Genomic DNA, 23,713 nt, shown 5'->3' with positions numbered 1-23,713 from the left:
GTGGAGGGAAAAGGAGGGGGAAAGAATCTCAAGCAGACCCTGCGCTGAGCACAGAGCCTGAGGTGGGGCTCAACCCCAGGACCCTGAGATGGTGACCTGAGCCACCCAGGCATCCCAACCTTTTTTTTTTAAGGTTAGTAATTTGTTCTGGTTTTCTTCTCAAACCAATATTTGGACTTAAATGAAAATCAATCATTTCAAACTTAGATCAAGTTCTTGCTGTGAATCGATGCTTTAAGCTTATCCCTCCACTCTAAACAAAGATGTAGATAAAACTTTTTTTTTAATTCAAAAGGTATAGCTATGCCCAAAAATGAGATATACATTTCTATGAGCCAGAAATGGGATAAAAGCCACAGTGTGAGAAAGGCAGCTGAAGCCAGAGCCTGTTGGGCTCTGGGTCTTGGGGAAGGGAGGATGGGACAAGAGGGGCATGGGGGTGCTAAACTGCCTGCGTGCTCCTCCTACCTTGTCTCTACTGGTCTCCCAGATAGCTCCCCTGATGCTTTCCTGCTCCAGGATCTACTTCTTCCCTGGACCCCACCTTACCCACTGTTTTGGCAGCAGTCCCCTCCTGGGCATGTGGTTTCTTCTTTCCATCTGATACTCCTATCCCCTTCTTTCAGGGATTACTTAGAATTCATGGTCTTTGAGAGTACCCTGTGTCAGGGTACCTTGTTATAGGTTTTGTGTTAATACATGATTTAGATCATGTGTAGAGATTTGGGCTAAGAGGGGGAGGCATATGACAAGTTTATTATAATGGTGTAAAACATACAAAAAACCTCCATGTGCTCATTCTTCCACCTTGAACCAGAAGCCCCAAAGGAAAATTAAGTTAGAATTGAGATCTCAGCTTTGAAAATTAACATGAGTATCTACCATGAGGCAGTGCCTGTATTATGCATAAAGGTATTTTTAATATAAAAGTTGAAAACAGTACTGAAGTCTTTGGAAGAAAACATATCAGTTCCAGGCACCTATCCCCACCACTTTCACTCCTCTCTCCAGAAAGAACCTGCAGTCAACAGTTTGTCGTAGATAATATATTTTTCCAGTCCTTTTATGGAACACATACAAATACTGTATCTCATTTGTGCATTGTTTCATTTGTTCTCACAACCGTAAGAGGTTGGTATTATTAACCCATTTTATGGATGACAAAACCGAGGCCTAAGAAAGTAGGGTAATGTGCCAAGGGGCCCACAGCTAATTTGAACCCATGTTTCTCATTTTGAAAAGAGCCAGTGCCTCTTTCTCAGAAGATGGAGGCACCAGTCTTGAAAAAAAAAAATGAATGAGCCTTGCTCAGTGGTGTATTTCTTACAAATCCAAACCGGTCTGAAGGAGTCTAAAGGACACTGGGATCTCCCATTCAGCTACATTCTCCTTTAGCAGTTGTCCTTTTGGAGACCTGGGGGAGCAAGCCCTTGCCTGATAATTTGAATTTCAGGTGACCCTCATCTGGATTTCAGATCTTCCATTTTGCTAGGACGTTTTAACCCCTGTGAAAAGACATCGTTGAAGTGCTTCCAAGAAAGGTTTTCAGGTGCTCGGGACTCTCACAGCCAAGTGCCCCTGGGGGAAATCCCGGAGACCCTGACAGCGGCTCCTGCCTTGACGCCGAGAGGAAGTAGGCTGGCCTGGCACCTAAGACAGGTGCGCCTGAGCTTTCTCGCTCATTCCCCCTCTGCTCCAGGGATTTCCCCAGTGGATCTGACACCGAGGCCAGGAAACGGAAACTCTGATCTATTTGTTTTGTTTCAAAGCCTGAATAAAAGGATGGAGCTAGCTCCTCCCACTACAGCCAGCCCCTCCGGGAATGTCCGGGCTCGCGGCTAGTTGTTTGGCTGCAGCGCGGCGGGACCCACGCGAATGCCACACTCCCCGGCGGGTCCCTTCCCCCCGCAGCAGGGAGAGTCTGGGCCTCCCTTCACCCCGCAAGGTGCGGAGGGTGTAGGCAGATCCTGGAGGGTTTCGGCATCTGCCTTCCCGCGCGAGTTAGAGAAACGAGGCCCCAGCCCTGAATACATTTGCATCTCAATAACTGCGTAAACCTCAGAAACCGAGGCCGCCTCCCCCGCCGGGGTCCTCGAGCAGCGGGCAGCCACGGGACTTCTGATTTGATGCTGGATTAATCATGCGTGCTGGTGAAGGCAACTCTGGTCGCCTGCGAGGTTTAGCCCCGGTGCTCCATTTCACATTTAAATGCCGCAGCGCCCTGTCTCGAGACCAGGAGCCTACGGCCCCGCCCCTATCCAGCCCCGCCCCCAGGAGCTGTCTGGGAACCCCAGTTGCGGTCAGAAGCCCCACCCAAGGGGGCCTCGCCAGGACCCGCTACACACACAGACTAATGGAGGAACTAGTAGGGGTCAAGGAAGAGCTGAATTTACCATTTCTGCAGGCGTCTGGAACCTCCTCGTTTAAATAAGAGGGCCATTTGTCTTCAAACCAACTGTTTCCAGCCCCAGTGTTTCAAACCCTAAACCTAGCAGGCTTTCATCAAGGGTCTGTGGATTAGGAATAGATGATTATGAATCATCTTCCTTTTCCTAGCAGGATCATCAAATTTCATGCAACATTTACCAAGGGCTAATATGTGAAACATGAAGACGTGTTATACACTCTGATGGGCACATCATAGCCGGAGGTCCTTCAGAAGAGGGTTGGGAAGTTGGGCTCTTTGTCCACCAGGGAAATGCCCTTAAATGTGGCCTCATCATTTGTGTGTGTGTGTGTGTGTGTGTGCGCGTATTGCTATATATTAATTTCTAAGAAATTTTTTTTCTTAGTTCAACATTCTGGTATAGTGTTTACTCTGGATAATCCAAGGTTTACAATTTTTTTAAAAAAAGATTTTATTTATTTGAGAGAGTGAGTGAGAGAGCGAGCACAGAAGCAGGGGCAGAGGGAGAGGGAGGAGACTCCCCTGCTGAGCTGGGAGCCCGGTGTTGGGCTCGATCCCAGGACCCTGAGATCATGACCAGAGCTGAAGGCAGATGCTTAACTGACTGAGCCACCCAGGCACCCCGCAAGGTTTACAATTCTAACATAAAATTACCCACATATCTTATTTTCTTTGAACACACTTAGATACTTCAGACCTGTTTCCCTTTTGCCAAAGGAGGGTGCTCTACTTGGTGTCCTGGAGAAAATTCTGTTTGTCAAGAAAGTCTATCCTGAACTGAATTTTTCAGCTTCCATCGTTTTGGAGGTCTTTCAGGGACCTTTACCCATCTAGAAGCCCCTGGCTCTCTCAAGCCTGACAGCCCTGACTTTACAGCGGATTATATTTTTCTAGATGGATCTTCCTCTTCTTGCTCTAGCAGCTGTTGAATAGCAAAGTATGGGTGGTTCACACTTCTGAATAGGGAATAGGGTTGCTTTGACTCTTTACAAAATGCGAATGAGTTAACTCTGCAATGAAGATGAGACACCTACGGAAAACAAAGGGTGTGGTTTGGCTTTGGTAACCTCAGTACATCTCACAGTATCTCTTTACTAGGTTTGCTGTAATGTTGGCGGGGGTGGGGGGCTGTTTCACTTTTAGCCTTGCTTTGGCCCTCAGGAGAGAGGTGTACCGTGTGTGTGCGTGTGTGCGCATGCACGTGCAAAGCTCAAGCAGCATAATGGTGATAGCTAACAGTGCTGAGTGGGTAGATGGAGCCAGCACCCGGCCAGGTGTCTTAACATCTGTTCTCCCATTTCAGCCACCGCCGATAAGGCAGTTACTATTACTATCCTCATTTTACAATGAAAGAAACTGAGGGCCAGAAAGATTGAATTAAGGACACCAGGTCTTAAACCCAGGTCTGTTCTGTCTCTGGAACCCACATCCTGACCATTAAACTCTGCATCCGGAACAGCAGTGCCCCAGAAGCTGGCCCCATGAAGCTATTGCTGATGTGAGCGGCCTTGGGGGATGCTGCTGCATGCAGGGGACTGGAGCTTTCTGCGGCAGTGCCCAGGGGAGTTAGCAGGTGTCCCTCCCCCCGCTTCCCCTGCACCTGGGATGGGAGGATGGGCTAACCCAGCCCAGGGAAGAGCCACTCTCATGTTGGCCATTCTGCTTTTCTTAAGTAATTATCAGTTTCTGCCTTGGCCGGTAGGCCTGCAAACTCCTGAGCCAGGAAACAGAAACCTTTTGACAAGATTGGCAAAACTTGTCAAAATGCCCAAAGCCAGGGCATTCTCCTCTAGGCTATCAATTCTGTTTTATCAGCAGCCATGCCCAGCAGATAGGTGTCCTGGGAAGCATGCCTCAGTCCCATGGAGTGTACAGGGGAAATCACCCAGGCACTGCCTCCTTTCATTGGCTGTGGGGACCAGGATCGCTGCCTTAGAGGGAGTTTCATTGATTTTATCTTGGCAGTGTGGGGGCTTCTAAAGTCAGAAATGCTTAGGAAGCCTGTGGCCACTTGGGAGGTTTGTTGAAAGTAGAAGGGCCTTCTCTCCCTATTCCCTCTCCCAGAGTGTCCCAACCGGTGTTCCTAGAATGTGTTGAAGGTGTGAGGAAATGCTGATGTTTCAGACTCTTGGGCTGCTTGCCCTAGCATGCTGTGCAGACACAGGCATTTCCTGCCTGTGGCATGATGTGAGAAAGGTTGATAAGCACATCTCTCTCCTGTTCTCCTGAGATTGCAAGAGCAAACCCAACTTCCTTTGTCCCTATCAAGGTTGGGATTTGGGTGGCGAATTCAAATCCAACTTTTTCTCTACAATTCTCCCTGCACCTCCCTCCCCCCTGCCCCACTCCTCCTCAGTTTCCATTGCTAAAGGCCTGATGTCACTAATACAGCCCTGGCCAATCCCAAGACTTCCCAGTCCCAAGGAAGGAAGAGTCCCCAGGCCCTGTCGGGAGCAGATTCTACTGATGAGACTTTGTTTCTAGTATTCCTGGGCAGTGCTGACTAGCGGGTGATAGACCTCCCTCCCCCAAGGAATCAGAGACATCTCACTTGTACAGGGACCAAAGGTGGATGATGAACTAGAGTTTCCCCCTGGGGGGCTCATCTTCGTGTTTAGGGCCAAGGTGGCCCTGAGCAAAGTGAGGCTATAGTTCATCTAGGTAAAACTTGCCTTGCTGGACACAGAGAGAATGAAAGCTGGACTGGCCACGGATCAGTAGCTGAGAAATTCCTGAGTACAGTCTGGAGAGCTGCTTTGATTATAACTACGCAAAGACCCCCACTGTATATACGCATACCCAAAAAAGGCTGGAAAATGCTAATGCACATTTTACTTTTATTGTCAAAAAAATGTGTTTGTGGCTTCATTACTTTTAGAACAGGGGCGTAAAAAAGCGGAATAAACTCACTAGTTAAGAAAAACAGCCTAGGGGCACCTGGGTAGCACAGTCAGTGAAAGCGTCTGACTCTTGGTTTCAGCTCAGGTCTGACCTCAGGGTTGTGAGATCGAGCCTTGCGTGGGGCTCTGCACTCAGTGCGGCGTCCGCTTGAGTTTCTCTCTTCCTCTCCCTCTGCCCCTCCCCTGCCACTTGCTCTCTCTCTCTCTCAAATAAATAAATCTTAAAAAAAAATAAAAAAACCCAGCCTATATGCTTCACACCTGCTACATAGTCTTTTGATGACATGTGGGATGCATACAAGTGAGCAAATGACAGGTGCTAATGCACTGTGGCTTCTGAGCCGGCAGCATGGGTGTTCGGGGCAGGACCTGGCCACAGTTCATGTTTCCCCATTCTTCCCTGCCTCCTGCAGACCTAGAAAGAACTTGTTTGCCCAAGTGTCTGTGACCCCGACCACATCCGAGCAAAGCTTCCACACCTTCACCAGCTCCCCGAGAACGAGGGTCTTCACGCGAGACAGAGCATTGGCGCTGGAATGAGGCATCTTTGCTTGCAGGAGCAGGCAGGCCAGCTGGGAAGTCAGCTTCTGTCGGTGTCTCGGGCCATGTTCTCCTCGGCCAGACAGACCTCTTCCTTTTGAAATCGGCAGAAGTGCTGCCACGTGTACTAATGTTGGCCTTAATGGTCTTTGCAGGAAGTCAAGGTTCCTTGTAGGCCTGGAAGGAAATGCGGCCTGCTTGCGTGTACAGCTCCATGTGTGGTCTCCAAGAAAAAGAACAGCAGGAAACCAGGGGCTGCAGGGGCCAGAATGTCTCTGTGACTGCTTCCTCATCTGTGGTTAGTCATGGTGGGAGGCAAATGGGATTTCTTTTACAAAAGCAGTCCTTTTACCTCCAGAAAAAAAAAACAAAAAAACCCCAGCTCAGCTTCCCTAAGGGCCTCCCGAAAACAAACCTCCAATGTGGAGGCTCTGGCCAGCCAGGAACGGCAAAAGCTCCAATCTCAGCAGCCTCTAGTATGGCTCTGCTCCAACGGTCCGTAGGGTACATTTGCCCCAAGAGCCAGGGATCTGAGGGACAGAGCAGGCCCGGAGCCAGGTCCAGCTGGTGCTAAGGGGAGGCACCGTGTCGTTCCTCGCCCATACGGAGTGGTGGCTACTGTCTTCTGTTTAGGCTGCCTGGCATAGAGCCTGGGTGCAGGGCCCCGTCCCGGGGACTGCTCTTTGGTTAAACTGAAAACCAAGACATGACCTTATCTGGGCCTGCACTGGTCTCCCTCCGGTGGTCCCAGGCCCCTGGGAAAGAGTGGGGAACCACCACCCACAGCTCTGGGGTCCAGGAAAGGGGCCCTTCCAGCACCCTTCTCCCATTTGCTGGTGACCTGTGGCTACCCTCATGTGATGAGCATGTGGCTTCCTGGAGGAAAGAAACTTGCACAATCAGATAGAAATAGGAATCTGGAAAATAACTCAGTGGGGCAAGTAAGGGATTAGGCAATGACTTATCTAGAAGACTTTGGGCCACGAGGAGGGTTGGTGGCAGAGTGAGGAAGCAGGTTTCATCTGAGTCATGGCTAAGAATCTAAGGAGGTCTCTAGAGCATGAGACTTCCGAGGGGTCAGGAGGCAGAGGGACAACCTGCCAGCTTAGAAGTTCCTCAGAGCCCTTGCCCTTTGAGGTTCTGTGGAAAGGTTTCTCAGAAATACAACATCCTTCCTTAGGAACGTGCGCCTCTCATACCTCACCATGCGGTGCTATCTTCCCCCAGGGCCTCTAGCTTTGTTCAAAGCACAAAGGATTTTTGAGAACATTCCCAGCAGACCTGTCCTCTTCCTTAGGGCCAGGGCAGTGGAGACGTGAACACTGGATGGGCAGGACGTAGAGCTGACACCTCTGTTTTCTCTACCTTGTTGTGTTCATTTCACAATACATACAGTAAATCATCACATTGTACACCTTAAACTCACCCAGTGTTATTTGTCAGTTATATCTTAATAAGCCTGGAAAGGAAAAAGGGTGAAAGTAATGTGCCTAACACAGCGCCTTGAACATAAATATTGGTGAAGCCAGAGACACATTGACTGAGGGCTTTCAGTAACTGGGTGCCTCTGCCCACAAACTCACAGGGACAGGAGGTGAGTCCTAAACTTTTGTTGTTGGTGTTGCAGGCAAGAGGTGTCCCTTGTTTATAAAGACAGGCCTAAGAAAGCTGCAAATTCTGTTGTGTCCCTGAATTCATGCTGAGGCCACACATGGTATTAGCAACTGCCTATATTCTCCCCCAGTTCCCCAAAGAACCTTCTCTTCCAGGTATTCATTCTAGTTCCCCTCTTCACCCCCATTTCTGCCTAATTATATTTCTGCATAATTGCTTATACTTTTCCTTCCCCCCAGAATGCCCTGTCTCCCCACCCCACCATTGTTGCCAATGAAATATAAGGTGTCCTTCCAGGCCCTGGTTCAAATGACACTTCCTCCAAGAAGCATTTAGTTAGTCAGCCCCTTTCAAAGTGGTGACCCCTCCATCTCCTCCATAACATACTGTACACATCACTCTCTGGACCCACCAGACACTGCCTTGCCTCTTGGGGACTTCTAGACATGTCTCAAATCCACTATCACAAGTATCCTGAGCAAAGGAACCCAGTCTTATATAGAGCTCAGGGAATATTCGATGGGCTAATGAATAACTTTTCTAGCCCTTAAAACCTATGGGACGTCCTGAAAAATTGGGGAGCTGAGGGGTGGGAAAGAAGAAAGTTTTTCCCCTCTCTTATAAACCATTTCCTCGTCATCGATAGATTCTCAAGGAATCATAGGCAGGACAGCTTTCATCCTTGCATGTCAAGGTAAGGAAACCAAGGTCCAGAGAGTGAAAGGGGGGTCCTCAAGGTCACACAGCAAGTTAGTGGCAGAGCCAGGGCCTGGACTCATGGTGTGCTCAGTTTAGTGCTCTTTCCCTTGTGTTGGGGAGGCAGTGGAGTATTGAGGGGCAAAGATATAAATTCTGGGGCTGTCAGGGGTTACTTTGATAATTCAGTGATTTAATACATGCAGAGTCCTTAGATCAGCCCTAGCCCAGGAATCACAATATAAGTGTTGCTATCACCTTTGTTGTGATTCCTCTGCCCATCATTGACAACTACTACCTCTTCCCACCAGGTCATTTCAGGGGAGAGAAGAAACCTGGGAGTATTAACTATGCCAGAACATCCTTCCTAGGCAGCAGGGGAGAAGCTGGTGGGTAGCTTTAGAGGACTAACCATCTGGTTTACTGACCCTAGCGGCATAGGGTGATTTTTCTGGACCATCATAGACCCACGGCCCAGCAGATCAGACCTTGACTAAAAATTGGGTGTTTTGTCTCTTTCTTTCAGGGAAGGGAAAATGAAAAGGAATCTTCTTCCTTTTTTGTAGGTACCTGGCCTGCCCAGGGGTCTACCAAGACCCTCTCAAGCTAGGTCCTGGGGAAGACAGGTGCCCAGAATCAATTTCCAGGTACTCTTCCCATCCCTGAGCTGAAAGCAAGATTTCCCATCTTTCTGGGTGGAGGTGCAGCAAAGTCATCACTGGAACCCAGTGAGTGACAGCTTCAGCTGACAGCCCCTGGGACTGGGGAGTTCAGCATCGCTGCAGGCCAGCAGCATCTCATTTCTCAGACTCCCAAATTCTGTCCCCTGCCAGACCACGGGAGGAGAGACCAGACAGGTGTGCACCCAGGGACTGCTTTTTCCCAGAGGAGCACTACAATTTGCCTCCCTCCTCTAAAAACAAATGTAATTGCAGATTTGGGACGGGCCCAGGAGAAGGACTCTGAGAATTGAGACCAAAGTTCCCTTAGTGGGCTGAACCATTTCCTGGTTTCTATTCCATTTCCATGTTGGAGTCTGATTGGGTAAAAAAGAGTACAGCATTAAATGCTGGCTGCTTGGCGAGGGAGCCCTGTGCATTGCGGAGTTTTTTAGTTGGGATTTCGTGTGAACAGTTAGAAATTAATTAGAGCAGCAATCCTCTTGCCCCAAATCTGCTTCTAGGATACTGTTGTTTTTTCTGAGTCTGTCCAGAGAGCGTGACCCCTCCCGTCACGACATCCCAACCAGCCCAGACAGGTTTTTTTTTTTTTTTCCCAGCTGGAGGACCTGGGCTGGCTGAAGTGTCTATACTCCCTCATTCCAGGGTCTTTGTGACCAGGAACATATTCAGTCATCCATTCATTCATGTACTCATTCATTCACTGAAACCACTATTTCAAGGTGCTGGGGTTACAGTGGTGAACAAGAGAGGTGTGGTTTGAATCCTTGTGGGGGGCTCAGTCTAGCAGGAGAGACAGGCATTGAGGCATTTACAAAAGCACCGAGTAATCTGAATGCAGGCCTCCCTGGTCTGGTGGTTAAGGAAAGCTTCCGAGCAGAGGTGATATTCAAGTTAAGATCGGAGGGAAGACCAAGAGATGTCTGGACATTTTAGCTGGCACTATCATCCTGTGTAAAAGTTCTGAAAATGCAAAAGAGAGCAAGGAGACTGTGCCAGATGAGGCTGAAAGGAAGTAAGGAGCCAGGCCACAGGGCCTTGTCTGCCACCAAAAGGATGTGGGTCTTCATTCCGACAGCAGTGGGTAGTGTTCTAGTTGCCGTGGGACGCTGGGAAAGTGCTTCCTCTAATTGGATCATCGCGTGATGACGTCAGCCTCGTGGGCCTGGGACTGCTCAAACCAACAGACTCAGGTCGGATGTGACCACTGCGCGGCTTTCTTCGGCCGCCACAGCCAGAGTTCCGTTCTTTTCCACTCGCCCTTCATTAGAATACATGTCATATGTGTTGGTTTCCTATGTCAGCTGCTGGCCCCGGGCTGTGTTCATGAGACTAAGCTGACCAGCCCAGGGCAGAGTGCAGTGAGCTTGGGGAGGGGGAAATTAGGAGCCACAAGGTTTCATGACTAGAACCTGAAAGTGCCTTATGTAAAAGATTGGTGTCCTGGAACAGTTTGGGGAGAGAAAGCCAGCGCTTAGGTTGAATCATCCATGCGGGAAGATTGGTGGGGTGGTCCTTTGGGGGCAGGGGGTGACTCGTCTTCTGTGATTCTTCTCAGACATTGTCTGCCTTTTCTAAGTGTCTGCGCTAGGCCACCCACCCGGCTCCTGCCTCCCCCTTCCAAGGGTCGTGACCACCAACGCAAGGTGCGTACAGGTGTGTACCCAGCTTCTGGGTAGGGGCATCCCTTGTGAAGGTGGCCTAGGCCAGACCGCTTCCTCTCTCCACCTCTAAGATTATAAAGATGAAATTTAGAGAGGACATCAAAGGCAGAATGCCAGGGAAAAAAACAGGGGGTGTGAGCTTGCCAAAGAACCATCCTCATTTCCGCCTAACCAACTAGTGTTCTCAGCACTGTTGACACTTGGGGACAGTTCTGCATTTTGCAGGATGCTTTAACATCTCTGGCTTTAAAATGCTCCTACAAAAATAAATACATAAATAACATGCTCCTACACATTTGCAAACACTTCCTGTGGGGCAGTACCAACTACCCCTTCCCTGATTGAGAACCACTGTTCCCATGTTTACAGGCACAGGATATGCACACCTGTGCTTTAGGTCCTGAAGCTGGCAAGCTGGGACACTGGAAAAATCCCCCTGTTTGAGAATATCCTAGAGAAGCTTTTGTCCAGTGGGATGGTTATTCTTCCCAGGCTATTCATGGGGCTCCTGATGTCTCCTGACCCAACATGGAGTTCCTCCTGCCTTCCCTAGCCTGGTTACTCACAATGGTCACCTGCAGCTCTGTGCAGAATCTGGTGGACGAAGCTGAGATTTTAGTACAGGCATTTCCAGGCCTCTTGGCTGGACTGTGGCCAAAGTTGGCAGGACCCCTTCTGGTGGCTGAGTAGCTGCTCTGTTGGGCCACCAGATGGCACTCAGGAGACACTCCCCCCCACCACCACCCAACCCCGCACGCAGTCCGCCGCAGGACTGCTGGTGGCAGGAGTGACTGCAGAGGGAACTTGCTTTAAAGAGGCCTGGTCCTTAAAGAGACACGGCCACACACCGCAAACTTGTATGGTTCACCCCAAAACAAGACTCCACTGATGACAAGCACCACTGCCTAGGCTCTGATGCTCCTTTGTCCTTGCCTTCCTGAATGTTCAGTTGTCAGCTCTTGGAGCCAGTCTCCTTGACAGCCTATCCTCAGCCCCTGCGGCCATTCCTGGGCCCGACAGGGACGGGGCCAGCTCTGGCTGGTGGCGTCACAGCTCCTGGCAGAGCAGCACAAGGCTGGGGTGCCTCTGCAGAAGTCTGGCTGAAAGAACAAGCCGCACAGCCAGCTTCAGGGGAATGGTGGCCGCAGGAGGGCAGGGGGCCAGCCTGTGAGCTCTGACCCCAGGGGGGCAGGCCTCTGCTGCACTTGGACCTGAGAAGCTTGGAACCGCTGAACTTGGTCTCTGGGCTTTTGGGACTTAGAGAATCCTTCCGTCTCTTCTGCTGGCCTCTTTCCAGATGCTGACAGGGATGCTGTGGTGAGTAAATTAGGAAGGGGGCTCTACCCCCCTACTGTTGAGCCCTCTGATCCACTCTCTAGGAAACCTCTCACATTGACCCTTGGGGGGTACAATCTGAGCCAAGTTGGGCGAGAGCCACTGTAGGGGCTTGGCACGAGACCCTCCTGAAATTGCACCTTCCCTAGTATAATCCAAGGCAGCTACTCTGCCCAGGAAGCTGGACTCACTACGGCTAGTGGCCGGGGGAACTGGGCTTCACTAGAGCCTCTGGAAACTGTGTGGGGATGTGGGGGGAGCTTCGCAGCTGCAGAGACTTGGATGGCACTGTGCCTGTCCCGGCCACGGCCATGGTGCTGAGAGGGGGAACAAGGATGTGAATGCAGTTCTCTGGTTTACATCTTGCCAGGGCTGCAGATATTTATGACTCAAGCTGACACAAAACTTTGGTAGAGAAATCAGTAATTTGGGAAGGCTTTGAGTTCATCTGTGCTGTCTGTAGATCTGGCTGTCTCTGGAAAAGTAAGGAGGCTGGGAAGAGACAGGTAGGGAGAGGACAAAGGATAGGACTGTCGAGCCAAGCCTGCTCCCTGAGAGGTGACCCAGCAGAGGCCTAGGGAATTTCCTGCTTTCCAGGCCCAAGGGGGGAGGGTGAGCATCAGAATTTAGTAAGTGCTACTTCACTGTACCAAGGTAAAGGAAATGAAGCAAGGAGCCAGAAACAGGCCCCACAAGGTTTGCTAGGAAGCAGAGTTTATGGTCTACGAAGGCAGATAGGAAGCCTGGAATTCGTCCACCTGATCTACGAGGGTACCCACCTACAAATTTGAAAACTGAGCTGGGAAAGCCTAGAGATTGGCCCAAGGCATAGAAGCAGTGGGGTTCAGTGGGGACTGGAGTTCAGGAAATGGTCACTGGATTGATTGCATCCAGCTTGTGTCCAGAGTCGTCTGCCCTGTGGTGGTAAATGTGGCTTTGAGAACCAGTTCTCCTTTTGCTTAATCATGGGGGAGGGGGGGAGGCAGGGTTTCTGGAATTACACTGCCTTGCATTCCTGCTGTGGCTCCAGCATCTTTCTCCCTGAGTTTAACTTCATTCTGTTCATTCATTTTTTCACTCATTGCAGCCCAATACAGTGATTATACACACCTCAGTTCATTTCCAAGTGTCACCAGCGGCTAGCTGGCCGATGCTTAGCCTGACTGCTTCTGGGAAACGGAGAGAAGAGCAGTGCCTATCTCATTAGCTTATTATGAGGATTAAGGGAGATAATCTACCTGAAGCCCATAGAGCAGTGTCCCACACCTAATAAGCACTCGGCAAATGTCAGCTGTCATTCATTTTACATATTCAACCTGTATTGTTGAATGCCAGTCTGTCGGGCTTTGGGCAGAGAGTCCGGCCAGTCTGGGGGCACAATGTGGTTATGGCCGCTTTAGTCTGCCTGAGCCTCAGTCATCCACTGGGCTGGGTGCTATGGATACCCCAGTGGAAAAAAAAAAATGCAGTTCCAGCTTTTAAAGAACAGATCTGGCAGGAAGGGTACAAAGTCTTGGTTTTTTGGCTATCATAGTCTGGTTTTTGTTTTTTGTTTTTTAATTTGAATGCAGAGGCCCTCCACCCCCACCTATACCTCCAGCTTCTGCACACTAGTGCCCCCTGCCAGCCCCAGCATGGGGAGAGGTGAACGGACATCCTTTTCACCAGCCGTGACCTCCGTGACCTCCAGGTGATCAAGGAAGCAGGGACTCCCCGGCCTCCCTCTTGTGCACAGTGGAGCTGGGTTGCTAACAGTGAGGAGGGAAGAAAAGTGGCGATACTGAGTTTTGGTTGTAAGCACAGTTACCCTTTTTCCATCTGGCTAAGTGGCTGGTAGAAGCAAGAGTCGTTGGGAAGGCACCTGGGAGTTAAGGGCAAGGCCGCTGACCTTCAGAATGGGATATATCTCCTTCGCACTCAGCCTCTCATCATCCACCCAGTGCTACGGGCAAGGCAACCAGCCCTTCAATCCCCCTTAAATGGGTGGTGGTAAGGCAGGAGCAGGGTGGTCATCAAGGCTGGCCTATGTGCACAGGCCAGAGGGATGGCTGGCAAAGGTGGAGAGTGTTCACCCAAAAGCCTGGACAGAGAACGGTTAGTGTGGGCCTGGAGGATGAAGTGTGTTGGGTGCTGATTCAGTGCCTTGGGGTTCAAAGGCAGATCTGCACTTAGCTGAATCAGGGCGGTCTGTCCACAGGAGAGCCCCTCCCCGGCTCAGAGAGATTGGGGTTGCTGGCAGAGCACTTAACCTTTGGCAAAATGCAGATGAGAATGATTCCTTAACTCCTTCCTTCCTCGAATGTGGTATTGGGTCTCCCCAAACTCCTCCCCACCCTCGGTGCCAGGAATCTGGAGGCTTCTGTTCCAGTCTCAAATCACCCTGGTTCTCAAAGGGCCACACACTTGTCTCCAAGCCCAGATTAGAGTCAGGCTGTGTGGTGTTACCTATCTACTGGAAGCCACCAGCAATGGCATCAAGGGCATCTTGAAATAACTGCCCTTTCCTGGGACGAGTGTTCGGGAGATGGGTGTGTGGAGATGGAGGAGGGCTGGGAGGGCTACTCAGTGCCTCTGTTTTCTCATCTAGAAAATGCAGGGAGCTGAGATGGCAGTGAGGTTCGCAGGGAAATGATCCTGTAAGCAAAGCACTGGGGTCCAAGCCAGGTGCACTGCAGACGTTCTCCGTTAATTACTACAAGTGTTCCTCCTTATTGCCTCCAAGACTATTCTCTCCCTGTACCCTATATTGTGTTCTGGAGTGGGAGGTCCAGGATGGGATTGGACAGAATGAAGAAAAAAAAAAGCAAACTGTGGCAATGCTAAGGAGAGCAACTGTAACATTTTAGCTTGAAAATGCTGAAAATAGCATGTTCAAGCCTTTGTAGATAAAAATGTAAAATGTATGCAAATGTATGTGTCTCACGCAGAAACATACATCTCTGGCCTCCTCACAGTCAGTGCCGGGATGTGGCCATCAGGAAAATCCCTGCAGCATACAGAGAGGGTCCAGGCTGCCCTGGTGAAGGTGGTGGTTATTGCGGAGGGGGCAGTGCTGCTGCCTTCCTGGCTGCGCTTCTGTTTCCACCTTTCTTCTGGGTTCTGTGCCTCCTGAGAGTTCCACGTGGGAAGAAGAGAGGCTCTGGGCCCCTCTCTGCTCCTCCACCCTCACCATCCTCCCTCTGGTTCCTCTGAGAGCCCATTTGCTTCCTCTCCCATTCTGGCTCTATTTCTGGAGCATCTCATTGGAGATGCACACCCCCCTCTCTGCCAAGCTCCAGGTGCCTGCTTGGTCCTCCCAGGCTTGTGTGCAAGTCAGGGATGGTGGGAGGGTGACAGCTGAGCAGGGAGGGGCCAAAGAGACAGAGCCAGAGTCTGAGCCCAGAGAGTTGGGATGTGGGAGAGGGGAGTGGATGTGAGGAGGGGCCAGTGTTACCTCACAGTTGAAAAACACCCACGGTAGCCACCTGTGGGGGCTTTCCACACCCTTCCCCTGCACCTCCCAGGGGTTCACCCGACCTACTGTGAGTTGGAGGCCTCTATCCAAGCAGCTGCAGGGGCTGCGTGCAGGCTTCCTTTCAGCATTATGGGTGAGGGTCTGCTCCTCTCCTCAAGAAAAACTGGATCTGTGGTTGTTTGGAAGGATGAGGAGCCCTGCCCCCATGTGGGTGGGTCCCAATAGAGCTCAGGAGAGGCTTCTGAGTTCCAGGAAGGCTTCTGCTTCCCTTCTCTTGGGTTCAGGAGAGGAACTTCAGCGCCCCCTGCCCTTGTCCACCCTGGCCAGAGGCCCTTCAGAGCCCTTTGGCCAGAGGAGGCCTACAGGACCAAATCTGCAGCAAAGTTGCCTTGCGTCCCAGGAGACAGGCATAAAGCCCCCCTCCCAACAACCTCTTCACTGCTGTTGGGAGGTCTTACCAGGAGTTTTATTTCTAAAGGTTCTGTTCGCAGAGGCATCTTGACCCCAGACTTCCCTCAACTTACATGTGATTACGCATGCAAGGTATGCCTCCTGGGCTGCAACTGTGGATCCCCAAAGAAGTCTCCTGGGGAACCCAGTGAAGATCCTGGAGTCTCTCCTGTCTCCAGTTTGTCCTCCATTGCCCCTCCTCGACCCCCAGCCCCCTGCCTTTCTCCAGCCGCCGCCCTCTGGGCAGAACTGCCCCGCTTTTAGGGCAAGGGTGTTTAAACAGATGAGGTTTTAAGGTTTGGAAAGAAAGAGTGCCCCGGCGGCCAAGGCTTTCCTCCGGCACCAGGACCTTAACCCCGTCAGCACCGCCCCCCAGGCCTGCCTAGGGGAGGGGCCTGACGGCCGCACCGGCCCCAGAAACTGCGCTTTGAGATCCTGGGGTGGCAGGTGATGTCACCCCTGCGGGGCCCATAGGTCTCCCCGCGGCACTTAGTCTGCGGGTTGCCAGAATTCGGCTGAGCCCAGCGAGGGGAGGAAGAGGAGCCTGGGCCTGCGCCGCAGCCCGGAGACCCCCCGCGGGACCACTCCTCCGTCACGGGCTGGAGCCCCTCTCGCCCAGGCGTCCGAGGGGACTGGGGCTGCTCCCCACACCCCCCGACCGGGTCTGGAGGCTTGCTGCGGCGGGGGAGGGGGCGCGGGAGCCTCGCGCCGATTGGTCGCGGCCCCCGCCCCCCCGCCCCCCGCCCCTGGCCGCCGCGCAGCCCCGGGGGAAGTTGCTAGTTTGCGGGCGAGCTGCGGGGCCGCCACTCGGGGGTCCGCAGCGGGGCTCGCCGGAGCCGCAGTGGCCGGGGGCGCTTGCCTGCCCTCGCCCGCCCTCCCCTCCTCTCCCGGCATCTCCGACTCGCTCCTCCCTGCTACCTGTTTCCCTGCCTCCCCCCGCCTCCACTCCGCGCCCGGCAACTTCGGCCTCCGGGGCTGGCCGCCCCTCCCGGCTCCCCGCCGGCCCGCCCGCCCGCCGCCCGCGCCCTCCCTCCTTTGTTGTGCGATGAGGGTCGGGTTTCCGATCTGACGGAGCCACCGCCGCCGCGCCGAGCCGCGGGCATGGAGCCGCTCAGCCACCGGGGCCTGCCGCGTCTCTCCTGGATCGACACCCTCTACAGCAGTACGTGTGCTCTCGGGCCGGGGAGGCCGGGCGGGAACGGGCCTCGGAGCCCCGACGGCCCCCGGGGCCCCGATCTGCCCGGCTTGTCTGGGGAGCCCCGCGCGGGGCTGGGGTTTGTGGGCACCGCCGGCCAGGCGCCAGGGGGCCGGGAGGTGGGGGGAGAGATCGGCCGCAGATGGGGTCCCCAGAGCGGACTAAGAGCGGGTGGGGGGCCAGTGGCCCGACAGAACCAGGAGAGCTGTGTCACCCCTTTCCCACCTGTTGTGTAACTGAGCACTCCCCAGCCCTCAGGAAGGAGAGCCCTTGTAGGGTGCTCCCTCCGCTTCCCTCTGACTGCTCCTTCTGTCCGAGCTGAAGCAGAAAGGCCATTTTGGCAAAGTCCTTGGCGCCTGAGTTTGTCACCTCAGGGACATCCTGGGGCAGTTGTGTGTTATGGGGTGGAGGTGGGGTCGGGTGGAAGGGACTGTAGGTGCAGATCTCCGTGGGGAGCATCTGGATTGAAGGAACTGGAAACCTCCGGCTCAGCAGTCTTTCCTGCCAGCCTCATCACCACCTCCACCTTCACCAGCCCCCCAAAAAGAAAAAAAAAAACAAAAAACCTCGGCTTCTCCACCCCCTCGCTCCCAAATCTGCCTCGATCATGTGATTGCTCTTGCACTGCCGCTGGGGATGTGTAACTGATCACTCGTACATTCTGGGGCTTCGTGCGGAGCGGTGAGCGCCCCCACCTTACACCCTTGCCTTGCTGAGGTGACTAAAGCCCTGCACTTCTCTCCACCTCTCCCTTGAAGCACCTTCCCCGAAGCTTTCAGTGAGGTAGAAAGAGGGTCCTGCTGGCCCCTGAAGAAGCTAGTAAGTGGATTTTGCCCTCTCTGAGCACTTCGGTGGGACCCTCCCACTCTCTTGCTGTGTCTCCTAGCCCAGAGTCCTGAGGCAGGGGGCAGGGGTTCCAGGAGGCAGATGCTGCCAAGTTCGATTTCGGACACTGGATGCCATGGGACAAGGACATTTTTAAGGGTTAACCTGGCTCAAATTTCTTGGTGACGGTTATATGTGGGAAGAGAGGAATGGACAAGGATGGTGCCTTGAAGCCCAAGGCCTTGCCCTGGAGGCTCCTCGGTACTCAGCATCCAGCCTCTGACCTCTGTATCCCCTTGGGTCCCTATCATTCCCCCTACCTTCTCCTTCCTCCTCCCCCTCCATCCTTATTTCCTTCCTCCCTGCCCCCCCGCAGGAGCACTCCTTGTGATGGTTCATTCTGCTTTGGTTTTTCAACATCAAAGAGGCAAAGCCGGATCCCCTGGGTGTCAGTCTTCCACTGAGCCCAGCCACTCCATCTGCTCCCCCCCCCCCCCCCCCCCCCCCCCCCCCCCCCCCCGCAGAGGCCAGCATCTTTGGGTGAAGGTCAGGGCCCGTGGCTGTGTGGCGTGTGTGTACACGTGTCTGCGTGAATGGGGGCACACATCTGTTCAGAGGCCTGCTGCAGATCAGCTCCTGACCCGAAGGAAAGATTAGTGACCTCTTAGCTGCGCTCCTGCAAATCACAGTAAAAACAATGCCTCATATTCACATGCTACTTACATTCCTGAATATTTCTGGCCCTTTGCAAAACCCAGTGGTGATTTCAGTATTTCTCAAAGCATAGAATCCTATGGAAATCTGTCTCTGGCTTTCTCTCTATTGCCCTGATGAAGACTCCTCAACCTAATTATTTCCAAGTTTCCTACCTCTCCCTCCCCCCGCCTCTTGGAGCAGGGAAGTTGTCTGAGGTCTCCTTGAACATTTCTGACCAGAGGAGAGGGACTTAGACTGAGGCCTTCTCTGGGGGTGCCTGTTAACCAGCCCTGACTGAAGTAGTTTGGCATCTGAGCTGTTTGCCGTGCTGCTTGCTGCCCTGGCCCCTGGGCTCCTGGGCTCCTGGGGCAGCCTGGCTGGGGGTGGGGGGAGGCGCTGACTTGGCAGCAGTGTGAGGAGTCCCTGCCTCCCTCCTCAAAATGGCTTATTCGAGAGCCATAGAATGAGGCTTCCTGGGGAGGTGCTGTGCAGTCATGTTTGGGCTGTTAGCCATGAAGTTTCCTCTTGACAAGAGCCTAAATTAAAACAAATACCCGGGCTGTCATTTGCCTGGCAGCACGGTTTTGTGGTTCCCAGAGGAAGTTCCTCTGCCTCTCAGAAAGCTGTTTGCTTACAAGGCTCACAATCCTGGGGTGGCAAGACCCCCACAAAAGCTAAATCCAACAGGAATTGTAAAGGGGATGTCCCCAGGGCACAGGGTAGCCCGTGTCTGTCTTGGAGATGTGACTGACCCCATGACAGAGGCCCTTCCTAAATGCTGCTCCAGGTAACAGTGATTAATAGCATATCCTGAGGAGCGTGCATATGCCGGGCACTATGCTAGTTTCTCTCTGGCCATCCTATCCAGACCACACAACTGTGCAAGACACGTAGTCTGATCTCCGTTTTGCAGCAAGAGAGGTGTGGTAAGCTCAAATCATTATCCAAAATCACATAACCGGTAAGTGACAAAGCTAGAATTCAGAGCATACCCTACGTTGGTGAGGAAGACTCTGAGCGCCACCTAGATGTGTCTGAGCTTACCCAAGGCCTTGGGATGTCATGGAAGGGGGGGGGGGGCATCTGTCTTTTTGGTCCTCTGTTTTCACAGGATTCTTCCTGAAATGGTCCAGCAGGATAAGTGGCCTCAATGATGTCCAAGCTGTCCATGTGCCTCTTGCAGGAACTGGGGGCTGGTCCTGGAGCCACGGTGGGGGTGGTTGAGGCTCTGAACTCACTGAGGTTGGTGATTCTCTACTCCTAAGGTGCCAGACTGCCAAGCGGCCCCTCCTCTGACTTAACTTCTTGCCTTTGGAGCTGTCAGCTCATTCTTCCTGGCTTCAGCATCGATGCCAGGAGGAGTGTGTGCATTTTCGTTGCAGGTTGATGGTCGTTTGATAAGAGGTAGACAGCAGAGCCCCTTTCTCCCCTATGGTAGTAGTCCTGAAGGGCTGCTGTGATAGGATTTGTCCAACTTGAGGAGATGGGTTGACTCCCAGCTACCAATGTGATATGGGGCTGATTGGAGCAGGGTCTTCGCTCCCGACAAGCCAGAGTGGCTACCACATGAGGCTTCCAGACACCCCTCTTCTTGTCTCTGTACCACTCATTTTCCTACGTTAATGTAATAATGTCAGCTTTGCCCCTCAGGGCCTTGCCTCGACTCTCTCCCCAGAGCTGGCGTGATTCTTTCTGTAGGGCTGCATTCTTCCTTTTATCTTCTCCGTGTCTGTCTCTCATCACCTTCTCCACTGAGCACTTACCGCTCTCTCTTGGTTTTCTTCTATACCATGGGATTAGGTTGGATTAAATTAAGTTCTGTGGAGGGGCGCCGGGGTGGCTCAGTCGTTAAGCGTCTGCCTTCGGCTCAGGTCATGGTCCCAGGGTCCTGCGATCGAGCCCCACATCGGGCTCCCTGCTCTGCAGGAAGCCTGCTTCTCCCTCTCCCACTCCCCCTACTTGTGTTCCCACTCTCGCTGTGTCTCTCTCTGTCAAATAAATAAATGAAATCTTTAAAAAAAAAAAAAAGAAAGAAATTAAGTTCCGTGGAATAACAAAATGGGGGGTGCTCTGAGCCTACCCCTCTGAGTAGATACCACCCTCCAAACAGAGCTGAACTGAGTGAGACATGGATGTGCCCCAAGCAGGCAATGAGTTGGCACCTCTTCAAATGGAAAGTCTTTCTTCTTTTACCCCAGGCAATATTTCCAAGAGATATTTCAGTCACTTGTGATATTTCCTTTGTAGACTTGCAGACTCAGTACCTTATCCAAGAGCCCAGAAAGCATTTGGGGCTGTGGGCATACAAACCCATCTCCAGATCATCATGAACCAGCCTCAGTTTCCCATCTTACTCCTGTATTAGCCGCACCAAGGAGCAGGCTACTGGCCTGACAGACTGTGGGTCTGATCAGAGCAGCTGTCTTACCCAGGCCGCATCAGACCACCCCAGATGTGCTAGTGAACACCTGCAGATGGATGCTTTCTTATCCTCTGAAAAGCCCCTGCATTTATTCCTTCTTGTTGACACTAGTCCATTATTGTCATGGCTGCTGGAGTCTCAGAGGTGGGGCTGGCAGAATGAAATCATCTACTGGGAGAATATTTTTTGTTATTGTGATTGTTGCTGTTGTTCTTTGGAAAACAGAAGAAATGACAGGAACATTTGTGAAGAATTAGCTAAGTGGGTAGGAGACAGGGGAATAGCAAGAAAACCCATTCTGCCTCACTCTTGCAGGTGGCTTGGAAGACTTGGGCTGTTGTCTGAGGTGTGGTCTGGCTCCTGGGGACCCCGTGCATACTCCTCTGTAATGCGAGGCCATGATGTCTCTTGTAGATGCCACGTGGATTCATTAATGTTTATAAGGTGCTTTGAAGATGAGGAGTGCTGTGGGATTGTTGCTCAGCTGTCTAGCTCGTCATGGTCCTCATCACGAACAGGGGTCCATGAGAGGCTTGCTGATGAGTGGGAAGGGGCTGCGAAGGGGGTGAGGGGGATGGCAGGTGCAGAGTGCTGGACCCGGTTCTTAGGTGGTGCCTAGGCCAGCTCCTCATGCGTAATAAGCCTTCAGTGATTTTTGGTAGCATGAGTATGAGAGGGAAAAGAAAACTCCTGGGTTCTTGGCTCCTTTAACTCCTTACTCCACCAGAAATCCCAGAAGCCCCTTCATTGGCCCATTCACAAGTTTCCAGCGGTGTGAATTTGGTAATTGTAGTAGTTTGTACTGGAGTCGGAGACCCCCCAAGGGAGTCCCATGTGTTGCTAGGGCTTGTGATTGTGCAATTGGAAGACTTCCCTGCCAGGGTTGGTGCTGTAGCTGTTTGGCTCAGCTTGAGCCCTTTGGAGGCAAGCTGGGAACTAGGCAGCTTCACGGTCAACTCCACGTCCATCCTTGTTTGCCTCTGCCAGGCCCCTGGCTGTGGTAGGTGGAGGCAATCCATGGGGCTCCAGTACCCATCACTTTCTACCTACGGGGTCTTAGCACTTTCCACTGAGTACCAGTAGGAAGAGGCTTGCAGCTTACCTGTCTCCAGAGCAGGATAGGAGAGACTGATTTTGATTTCTGGCCTTGCTGTGCCTTAGTTTGCATTTCTTTGGGCAAGATAGGGTCAGTTGGAGCCATGGATACTCCTGACTGGTAGTGGGAGTGTTCTGCTTGTTCCTGAAGCTTGGGGAGAACCTGTCCAGACCCTGTAAACGGGAAGAAAGAAATCAGAGCAATAGGCAGACTATGGAAACGCCCCCATATGGGGATTGGAGATAGATGCCCAATCCAACCTCCTGCCCAAGGCATTTGGCAAAGAGCCCTTCAAGATGGGGCCAACTGGTACCATGACTGACTGGATGAAGAATAATGTTCTCTGTCCCCAGATTCAGACCTTATTTGGGCCTCTCACTCAGTTTTCTGCACCTACGCTTTTTTCCTGTCTTCTCTTCTGCCCTTCCTTCCCTGCCACACACCAGAATGAAAAATGAATATGGGTTTACTAGCCATATAGAAACTACAGTCAGTGGGTCTTCAGGAGATGGGGCAGATGGGGTGGGCTCTGCAGTGACCTAATTGATCAGGTGCCATTTCTCTCCACCCTCACTTCTGATGCCTACATAACCCTCTAGACCACAGGTAGACATGGAAGATGTGGTCAGGCATCTTGCCTCAGATGAGGAAGGTCTCCAGGAAGGGTTGGGTGGCTAGAAGGCCTTGGGTGGACCAGTGCTGATGGAGCTCAGAGTCCTTGTCACTCCGGGAGACCTGGCTGTTGGCCTCTCTGGTGTGTTGGCAGAGCTGGTGCTGCCTAGAAAAGCCCCATATTGACAAGGGATCTGTGGGTTTACTCAGGGCTGTTGGGAAAGGATGTGGCCTTGAAACGCAGAAGCTGGATCTGCAGCCCAACTGGCCCTGGGCTTCAGCAAAGGACCTTGGTGTGCAGTGCAAGTCCTACAATTACCTTTATGGGATTGAAGGGTTGATCCTATCAGTGCGACGGGCTAACCCCTTCCTCCTGGGCATTACCTCCTGGCCAGCAGCAGGGTTTAATGGATCAAGATTATGGAGACCAAAGATGTTGTGTAATTAAGCCCAGTTATTTCCTTACCTGGGAGACATCTATTTCCACAGCAACAATTGATTTCCTCACTTGTGGTCACCCTGTTCAGCTGCAAGCTACACTGGGCCTAAAGAGCCTAGGGGCCATCTTTGTGATTGAGTTTCTCCCTTGAAGGTGAAATTTTAGGAGAAAAAATGCTTTCTGAGAGTTTTGGGGTCAGAGTGGCAATGTGTCCCATATGATGGCACACCTTGGAGTTGTACAACGGGGACTTCTTTGGGAAATGTGTCTGGGTTCCACAAAGGTACATAGAAATCTCACCCTTGGGTCTCTCACCGGGCCCAATGAAAAGAAAGCTTGGGGCACCCAGTGGCTCAGTTGGTTAAGCAGCTGCCTTTGGCTTGGGTCATGATCCCAGGGTCCTGGGATTGAGCCCTGTGTCAGGCTCCCTGCTCAGCAGGAAGCCTGCTTCTCCTTCTCTCTCTGCCTCTCTACCCCCTGCTCATGCTCTCTCTCTCTCTCTTTCAAATAAATAGAATCTTTAAAAAAAGAAAAGAAAAGAAAAGAAAGCTTGTCAGTCCTGCTGAGTTTGTAGAAATTAGGTTTTCCATTTGGTCTGGGAAGAATGGACATGACATATAACCAGTCCTACTATGTGCCAGATGATGTGCTGTGCTACATACTTCCCATACATTATCCTAAAACAAGA

The 23,713-nt window shown here is 52.1% G+C and overlaps 1 protein-coding gene across 2 annotated transcripts in view; it reads left to right on the top strand.

The window, feature by feature from the left end:
* The window catches only part of ABR (ABR activator of RhoGEF and GTPase), a 173,833-nt gene that overhangs the window by 25,135 nt on the left and 124,985 nt on the right, over nt 1–23,713 (top strand). Inside the window, exon 1 of one of the 2 annotated variants that reach the window (XM_021704502.2) lies at nt 16,842–16,902. The exons of the other annotated variant lie outside the window; for it this stretch is intronic. Coding sequence (XP_021560177.2) covers nt 16,842–16,902 — 61 coding nt within the window. Of the gene's footprint in view, nt 1–16,841; nt 16,903–23,713 lie in introns of those variants that run through there. 2 annotated transcript variants of the gene reach the window in all.

Source organism: Neomonachus schauinslandi, chromosome 15, assembly GCF_002201575.2.
Source record: "Neomonachus schauinslandi chromosome 15, ASM220157v2, whole genome shotgun sequence".
Lineage (NCBI taxonomy): Eukaryota > Metazoa > Chordata > Mammalia > Carnivora > Phocidae > Neomonachus > Neomonachus schauinslandi.
This window is presented reverse-complemented; position numbering and strand designations above follow the sequence as displayed.